Raw genomic sequence first — 9,718 nt, forward strand, 5'->3', positions numbered from 1 at the left:
GTTGATTCAGCCTAGAATAGCATTAGGGTTTGTTGCTGCTACATTATACTATTGACTCATGTTAAGCTTGTGGTCTACTAAGACCCCTAGACTCCTAGGTCCTGGCAATCCATGTGTCCCACATCTTATATTTGTGAAGCTAATTTTAGTAGTAGCCCATAAATCAAGACCATAAAAGGAGGAAACATCAGATATTTACCTGAGCCAGCTATCCATGCTGGTCCTACATGGGCCAGCAAAAAAGCCAAGGGAAAAATTATATACCAAATCCCATATAAGGGGTCAGAGTGAGTCTAAGCCAAAGGCCAGGCCAAAAGTTGTTTGGAGGAAGCCCATGACTCCCAACTGAGTCATTGTGGATGTTTAATGAAAATGCATTTAAAGTGTGATACATTATATGCCTTCATTACACACCTTTAGGCACCAGGCAAGAGCATTCCTTTTTAACCAGGCCTTTGGTTGATCTTACTGACACCCAATACCCTTTCAGAATGTGGCTTTTTTTTGGTGGGGAGGGTTATTGGGTTACTGCTTTTGGTTTGATTTTATATGTTGTGATCTTGTGAATCGCCCTGAAACCTCCAGGTATAGGGCGGTGTAAAAGTTGAAATAATAATAATAATAACCGCTCTCCACATCAAATGGGGGGAGCCTTTTGGGTGGTCACACACAGCCCCCCCTCCCGGTCCCATGCGGCTCCTGGCAGTACAGCCTGGATCCCCCCCCCCAACTGGACACCTGGTGGTAGCTGCCTACCTCTGCCAGTTACCCAATCCCAGCTGGGGAGGCGTTGCCAGGAGAGAATTGGCCAGGTAAGGGGACACAACAGTGGGTGGAAATTACCCGGGAATTCTCGGTTGGCTTCAGAGCTTCTCCCACCCTGCCCTCTCTCAGTTAAGCCTTATTTTGCAGGTTAACCTCTTCTTCACAGGTACACGGGCACTGCTACGTTATGGTCACTGTTGAAGGGCCGGAAAGGAATTTTCCTGCATTGGCAGGTTTTGCCTTCCCCGTAGTAAAATGTCACAACTTTGGCAGTTTCAGGCCTTGGGCAGAATCTTGTAGTCTATCTTCCCTAAATGGGTCTGTGTGTGTGTGTGTGTGTGTGTGTGTGTGTGTGTGTGTGTGTGAAGTGGTGACCCACGCCCCCCCCCCCGCAGTGGTGATCCCAGAGTTCCCCGTTAAAGGGGTTGTTTTGAAGGGAGGCATTGGCCATATGCCAATAGGTTGTCATTGCTCTCCCCTGCAATGGCAGCGAAATGGTGGGCGGGCTCTCAGCTTGAACAGACGTTCTCCAGAGCCAGCCCAATCCCCACACATTCTGGATAACCCTGATGTTCCCCAGATCCCCTGCCGGGGACTGGGAGGGATAAACTCTCAATGCCTAAGCCAAGGTCTCCCTATATCTGAAGCTTTAATAAAGTTTTGGCCAAATTTTAATCCCATAACACGTTGTCTTGAGTCATTATTCCACTTGGGTGTCGCCTGGGGTTGGGGGGTCTCCGCCTGTCCATGCAATAATAATAATAAAGTATAGTTCATTTATCATTTCTTCCTCTGCCACCACCATAAACTATCTCAGGGAGTGCAAGATTCACATCAAAATTGTTTGACAGAAGAATTTTTGAAGAAGAAATTTTTGAAGTATATACACTTTTTTGTTCCTCTCAGGTCTGAGTACAATAATGTAGCATTTTGGGGAAAAGATAAAAACCAGCAAAGCAGAGCTAGAAGACAAAATGGCAAAAATTTCCACAGCTACTATATACTTCCCCTTGCTGCTCAAATATGTTGGCACAAAAGACATCCAAACACAGCAAAATATCAGCATGCTGAAGGTGATGAATTTGGTGTCGTTAAAACCATCAGGCAATTTCCTGGCCAGGAAAGCAGCTGTGAAGCTGACAATGGCCAGAAAACCCATGTAGCCTAGTACAATGTAGAACATGGAAACAGATCCTTCATTACATACAAGCATGATTTGACCATGCATGGATGTCTTGTCCACATCTGGAAATGGAGGATATATTCCAAGCCAGACACAACTAATGCCAACCTGAACAAGGGAACAGAAGAGAACAATTGAGTTTGCCAGTCTTTTCCCTAACCATTTCCGCATATGATTCCCTGGATTTCTAGCCATATGAAGTTGAAGATCAGAATAAGTGATTCTTATTTCTCCAGTCCTGGTGTCTGTCAGGCAAACCTGATTAAACCAAGCTCTTGTGAGATTTTAAGAAATGGGTGAAAGAGGAGAAGGGTTATATAAAAACTGTGGCAGGAAGTTTACAGTGGTCCGGTTTAGCAACAATCCTTGTTGAACTCACCAGCTAAGTTTGCTATTACAGGGAGTTGGGCTACAGGTGTGTGTGTGTGTGTGTGTGTGTGACAGAGAGAGAGAGAGCACAGTGTGGAAGAATGAGTGAGATATATTTTTTGAGTCTAGTGGTCCCCCAACTGAAGGAAACCAAAATCCTATAGCGTTATCTCCAAAACCTTTGAGATTTCAAATAAATACAATGAAATCTGAACATCATATCCCCTATGGGATTGTTGATTGTTTATTCACCTGCTAGCTTCAGTCTTCAAAATTACACTCCATTTTGCCTTCCCACCACGGGAATATTTGTTGTGTTATTGTATCGTCCTTGCTGTCTCAAGTGGTTCGTGGTTTCATTGTAATCAGTGACTAGATAAAGTATTTACTTCCACAGTGATATATAGAGTCAATATGATTACAGGAGGGTGTTTATTCTTCAGGTGAATCTTGATGCTACACTGCAGTATTTGGGAATTTCTCTTGCTCTTCTAATTTTGCACTTAGCAAGTCTTTATCCCTTTTTTTACTTCCCAGTTTTTCACCATCAAAGAGAGGAGAAACAGGTACATAATGGGGAATAACTTTGTATGGGAAAGAGAAGAAGTTCTCTTGCAGTTAAGTTCACTTGCACAAGTTGTGGTGGTGGTCACCAACTTGGATGGCTTTAATAGAGGATAAGAAAAATTCATGGTGAATAATGGCTACTAGCCACAATGCCTTTGTTCTACCTCCAGTGCTGGAGGTGGTATGTCTCTAAATGCCAGTTGTTTTGAATCACAAGTGAGGATAGAGCTGTTATTTGTTCCTTCTTGTGGGCTTTCTGTATGCATCTGGTTGGCCTCTATTAGAAAAAGCTGCTAAACTAGATGACCTTTTGTCTGATCCAGGATGTTGGATTAGATGAAGTATTCTCCTGTCACATCCTTATGGTCCAGGGAGGAGATGGGGATCCAGGAAGGAGATTCAGGAAATCTGGAATAGATAGGGTAGTCTCCCACTCCATCCATCTGATCCAGAATGCTTGATGGGCCTTTGGTCTGATCCAGTAAGGCTCATCTTATGTTCTTAATAGACTTTCTGTTAAGGATGACCACCAACACCACAATCTAGCATTCAAGGCTGCAGAGGTGAGCTAACAATTCTTATTAAAGATTCCCCCCCCAAAAAATCACTTGAATTTTTGTTGTTGCTGTTGAGCACCTCTAGTGCTGTTTCAGTCCTCCCCTGGAGAATACTGGGCAAAATAGTTGCCCTTCCCATTTTACGTTACGGATATTTTAATATTGTTACACAAGTCAAAGCCTTTACCACCTCCTACTCCTCCCATTCTGCCTTAGTTCATTGCTTCCTTTATCCATAAATACGATAACAGAAAATTCTGCCTCAGTGCTTTCATTTTGGCAATCACATATTTACAGCATCTATTCTCTGGCCTGTGAAGATTTCTTGCATAATCCAAATATGGTAAATGTATTTGGATTGTTGGCCACAAATGAAAGGGAGGGTTATTTATGTGCTCCACTTTCTCCCACACCAACTCTATGAAATAGGCTAGGCTTGCCCAAAAGCCATTGTGTCAACTTCATAACTATCACAGTAGGGAACTTGTCTGGCCTTCTAGTATCTGAGACCAACATTTTTTACTAGGGCTGTCTGAAACATTCTGAGAATTTGTTTCCAACCCCTTAACACAAATCAGCTGTTTTGCCACAGGGTGTATGTGTGTGTGTGTGTGTGTGTGTGTGTGTGTGTGTGTGTTTATAGAACAAATATAGAATCATAGAGACTATGAGGATCATCTAGTCCCACCCTCTGCAATGCAGGAATATGCAGCTCTCCCATATGGGGATTAAACCTGCAACCTTGAGATTATCAGCACCACACTCTAACCTACTGAGCTATATGTTTCCTTGGAGCTGGGACAACATTTATAGGAAGTTCTTTTTTGACCAATCATTGGTCAAAGGTTTCGGATGCAGATGGTTTATGCAGCTTCCTACAAGCTACCCTTCCTGCCAAGCCTTTGTAAGGTAAGTGCCACCCCCCTCCTGAAATTTACGGGGAAATTTATTTTCCCCAAGAAAGCAGCACAAAATCCAACCCCACCCCACCCTATTATGATTGAAGGGCATATTTTCAGGAAATTGGGATGGGGAAGAAATTCAGAGGACCAAAACTATTTGATTTTTTCTGGAGTTTTTCTGCCAACTCTTTAACCAAAATTATAATCATCTACTTGGCAGGATGCAGACACCTGTTGAAGTGTTTTCAGCAATATTTCATCGTGGAGAGTGTGGACTCCCAAGAGGATTGTTAGTATGAGCACAGGTGTTGCAATTCTCTCTGAAATGTAAGGAATCACATATTTCTTAGTCCTCTTTATATGTATCCCCCCCATATATAATCATGACATTCTAAAATAATTATTTTATCTGCTTTTTCTAAAAATCCCAGCAACAATGGAGAATCAGACACAGAGCACTCACTTCATACTCATGGGCTTAACAGACCAACAGGAAGTTCAAATGGTCTTGTTTGTTTTCTTCTTCCTCCTCTATCTAGTAACTGTGCTGGGCAACAGTACTATTGTGTGTGTGGTGGTGACTGAGACCAAACTCCACACACCTATGTATTTCTTCCTCGGTAACCTTTCTTGCTTGGACATTTGCTACTCTACAGTCATCCTTCCCAAGATGCTATCTGGATTCCTGTTGGCTCATCGAAGAATCTCCTTTGTTGGATGCATCACCCAGCTTCATTTCTTCCATTTCCTAGGAAGCAGTGAGGCTCTTCTTCTAGCTGTCATGGCTTATGATCGCTATGTGGCCATATGCAATCCATTGCACTATCCAGTCATTATGTGCAGACGTGTGTGTATTCTACTGGCTGCCACAACTTGGACTATAGGGTTCTTTCATGCCCTGATGCACACAGTAATGACATCCCAACTTCATTTCTGTGGCCCCAATATCATCAAGCATTTCTTTTGTGATATCAAGCCACTACTGAGACTGGCATGCAGTAGCACACAACTCAATCTTAGTCTCCTCAATGTAGTCACGGGCTCAATTGTCATGATCCCTTTCTTCTTGACACTCCTTTCCTACCTCTATATCATCATCTTCCTGTTACTGAAGGTCAAGTCACACAGAGGGAGATGGAAGGCCTTTTCCACCTGCAGCACTCACCTCACAGTTGTAGGTTTGCTCTATGTGCCAGTTTTGTTCAATTACCTCCCTCCAACATCAGGAGACTTACCTCAGAGAGACATGATAGCCACCCTCATGTACAGTGTAGTTACCTCTTTCTTAAACCCTTTGATCTATACCCTGAGGAACCAGGATATGAAGTCAGCTCTGAGGAAAAGCCTGGGGAGATTACTGATCACTGTGAGGATACAGATATTGATGTGAAATCTATTTCTCAGTTTGTAACACTGTCAGCTGAAATAGGATTGAACAATCTGAGAAATGATGCAGGCCTGTAATGAGAAAATAGGGTTTTGTTTCTGGTATTGAGAAGTGCATGGTGGAGGAAAGAGATAAAGAGAAATACAAGCCCAGACCCTGCTCGCATTATCTAGGGCATTCCACTTTACATTTGCCCTTATTACATTAGATGATGAGGACATATCTGGCAACCTAATCCACCATGTTTTTTATTTTATGTATTTTATTTCTTTGTTTATAAAACAATCTGACCTACCTTTGAGTCGTATGGCCCCTCCATAATTTGGGCCCCAAGCTGCTCTGTATATATTGAGTCTCTGTCCCATATTCTTTATAACAGGGGATCCAAAAACGGCTATAAAAATTCCAAATTTTGGTAATTTGTAGAGACAAGAGCTCCTGCAAAGTGGCTTAAGCCTGCCAAACTGCACACAAATAAGCCCAGAAGTTTTTTTCTTCAGGTATATAGCACTGCAGAGAAACCTGATTTTTTTCCAGCAGCAGCAGCAGTGGAAAAGTGTTCTTTTTAAATAATGATAATGATAATAAAAATAAAGCCAGACATGTTTAGTGTTACAGAGGCAACATTCAACATTTAGATACCCTCACTTCTTGCAAAACATGTGGACTTAAGGAAACAGAAATATAGGGAAACATAGAGTTAGATAGTCAGAAAATTCACAGTGACAAAGCTATAGAGGTTTTTTTCTGGGGTCCTTGATTTGAATTGTGTAGTTTATTAAGATCATGTTTCAACTGGGGAGAATGCCCCCAAATCATCCAAATTTACCTTTTTTGAAAGCTTCTCTCAGCATTATGATAACAATGGAAAGGTGGAATATACATTCTCTCTCTCTCTCTCTCTCTCTCTCTCTCTCTCTCACACACACACACACACACACACACACACATGCATATCCCTTAATTTCCAGGCTTTATTTTCTAGTCTGAACTATTGCTTGATCAACAGACCCTTTAATAAAGTTGCCTGTGAACCATAACAAGTTTCTCCTCTGTTTTTATTCTTCTTCTGAATAATTTAATCAAATATCATCTTGGAACTTTTACTGTAATTGTTTGCAAGAGAAATATTATTCTTGGAAGAGCAATATTTTTCCCAATGTTCTTATTCTGGAGCACCAAAGCAATAATTTCACCTCCCCCCCCCCCTTCGAATTCAGGAAAACAGTTGCATTGTGAACAGTATTTTGTTGTTTCCTTTTCAGCCTGCAGCACAGTGCCTGTTACTTAGATCTGTGGACAATCAGTAGCCTGACTGATTGATCAGTGATTGGAAACCCCACAGTCTATTATTCTCTAGTATCATATACCATCTGGATGCATATTTGGTACATGTCCTTGGGGCGTGCCAGTTTCAGAGCCAAGCTGTCATGTTTATTAATAGGTTAATTTGGCACTTCATTGAGTCAATTTTGAAGGTTAGATACAAGAAGGGAAACAGTTAAGTTTCAGGTAATAACCTATTATTGGCACCTTTCAGGTAATAACCTATTATTGGCACCTTTAAAGGTGAAGAGCTGGCCTGATGGTTTGCTCTCTGGGCTATGGGGCCCTGGTGTGGGATGGTTAAGTTCTTTACTGCTCTACCCAGTATTTAGAGTAAGTTGAGTCACTTAAAGTCCAGAAGGTTAAAAGGCTGTTTAGTGAAGACAGAGATAAAGAATAAAAATAAAAAACAAATTTCTGGCAATAGTTAAGGAGTTAAGAAGGAGCGAATGATTTTGCTGGTTCGCTTGCCTTACTTCTTTCTCATTCTGTATGTTGCAGTCTGCAGTGCCTACTGATGTTCATGAGAATTTTGGTTCTGCAAGCCACCAAGGTGGGAATGGATGGTGATTCCATTGCTGCAAGAATATTATGGAAGTTGTGCAACTAATTCCTTTGTCACTTTTAGAAGCCCTTTCTTAATTAATGTATTCCACATCACTACTACTACCAGTTGAAATGGACTGAGTAATTGGTCTCCAGTGCATATAATAATATGGTGTGGGACTCATGAAGCCAGTTCTTATATACATTTTGCCTCAAGGGGCTAATGTGCCCCTGGCCATTACAGCTATAGAGATATAGCTACTTTTATTTATAGCACTGTATTGTTAGTTACATTTCAGCAGCATAAGCCCTTGGATAGGAGGTACACTGTCCTTCAATGCATCTTCAATAGAAATTCAAACAGATCGGTAAGTTTCAAGTATGGACAAATGTTGAGATCAAACATTCAGAAAATATCTTCAAAAAGAGAGAGTCAAAAATGCATCAAAAATAAGAATCTTAAAAATGAGAAAGGGGTAAAAATCCAAATTGATTACTGTGAATGCTAAACCTGTAAGGATGTGATTAAATTGGTCCGTTTTGTTTAGTGGGTTAGATCCAGATTTAATCTTGCTTAGTGGAGATCCATTGAAATAAATGGGATTTGAGGTATTTAGCAGTACTGCATGGAAAAAGGCATCATGCATATCCCTACTAGAGGCTGCAGTGAGGGCTTATTCACACTTGCTTTTCCTTGACTCTTTCTAGGCATGGACCACACTTTAAAGCTCCATGTCTGAGTAGCTCTTATTTTTGCTCTGGACCTTTCCCCATGAAAACCTGCTCTTAAAGCTCAATCAGAGCAAATAGCAATCCATGGAAAACTCAAATTGATTGAGCACTAAAGAGCATGTTTTTTTTCAGGGAAAGCTCTGGGGCAAAACAATAACACTTAGACACAGAGTTTTTAGGCACAGACTTGTGTCTGGAAACAGTGGGGTAAAAGTTAAATGTGGATAAGCCCTGACAAGACATTTCAGTTATTTATGTTGTGTCCTTACTAAAATCTACAGGTTTTAACAGGCTACCACTTCTGTGAAAACAGATGAAGAACCAGACAGAAGTGAGCCAGTTTATCTTACTAGGCTTGACAGATCTCCAAGGACTGCAACCTTTTCTCTTTCTACTCTTTTTGATGTTGTACCTCATCAGTCTGCTAGGAAACAGTATCATTTTGTTTGCAGTGCTGACTGAAGCTCACCTCCACACACCCATGTACTTCTTCCTCAGCAATCTTTCGTGCCTGGACATTTGCTATGCTACAGTCACTGTACCCAAGATGCTGGCAGGCTTTATATCTGGACCTCAGTACATTTCCTTCAGTGGATGCCTAACTCAACTCCATTTCTTCCACTTCACTGGAAGCAGTGAAGGTGTCCTTCTGGCAGTTATGGCCTATGACCGCTATGTGGCTATATGCAATCCTCTGCGTTACATTGTTATTATGAACAAATGCACATGCCTATTGCTTGCAGCAGCTTCTTGGGGCACTGGATTCTGCCATGCACTCATGCACACTGTGATGACCTCCCGTCTGCACTTCTGTGGCCCAAACCTTGTCCAGCACTTCTTTTGTGACATCAAGCCAATGCTGAAGTTAGCTTGCAGTAGCATCCAGCTCAACATCAGCCTTCTCAACACAGTCACTGGCTTAATTGTCATGATCCCATTCATCCTCACACTCTTCTCCTACCTCTATATAATATCTTTTCTCCTTCTGAAGGTCAAGTCAAACAAAGCAAGATGGAAAGCTTTCTCCACATGCACATCCCACCTCACAGTTGTGAATTTGCTCTATGTGCCTGTTTTATTCAACTATTTGCCTTCCTCGGGAGATATACCACTGTCAGACATGATATCCACCCTCATGTACAATGTAGGTGTCTCAGTATTAAATCCCCTTATTTATACCCTGAGAAACAAGGAAATGAAATTAGCCATAAGGAAAATACTGGTAGCTTGTTGCTGTCAAAAGGTGAGATGACATGTCAAAAGGTGAGATGATAGGTGAAATGTGAGAGCAATAGTTCAAATGTGAGGCCGTACTTCAGTGATATAGCATCTTCTTTGGATGCAGGGGGTCTCAGATTCAATCACCAGCATCTTCAGGTAGGGC

At 41.6% G+C, this 9,718-nt stretch overlaps 2 protein-coding genes across 2 annotated transcripts; both read left to right on the forward strand.

The window, feature by feature from the left end:
- Window positions 1–4,779: 4,779 nt before the first annotated feature.
- Window positions 4,780–5,733, forward strand: LOC310748623 (olfactory receptor 12D1-like; the record flags this gene model as incomplete). The annotated part of the gene is made up of 1 exon (XM_083584474.1): window positions 4,780–5,733. The coding sequence occupies one exon, from the start codon at window positions 4,780–4,782 to the stop codon at window positions 5,731–5,733; it is 954 nt and encodes a 317-aa protein (XP_083440600.1).
- Window positions 5,734–8,521: 2,788 nt separating this feature from the next.
- LOC310748624 (olfactory receptor 12D1-like) lies at window positions 8,522–9,586 on the forward strand (the record flags this gene model as incomplete). The annotated part of the gene is made up of 1 exon (XM_083584475.1): window positions 8,522–9,586. The coding sequence occupies exon 1, from the start codon at window positions 8,648–8,650 to the stop codon at window positions 9,584–9,586; it is 939 nt and encodes a 312-aa protein (XP_083440601.1). The 5' UTR covers window positions 8,522–8,647.
- Between the last annotated feature and the right edge of the window lie 132 nt (window positions 9,587–9,718).

This window comes from Podarcis filfolensis (genome assembly GCF_964270895.1).
Source record: "Podarcis filfolensis genome assembly, chromosome: 13".
Taxonomy (NCBI): domain Eukaryota; kingdom Metazoa; phylum Chordata; class Lepidosauria; order Squamata; family Lacertidae; genus Podarcis; species Podarcis filfolensis.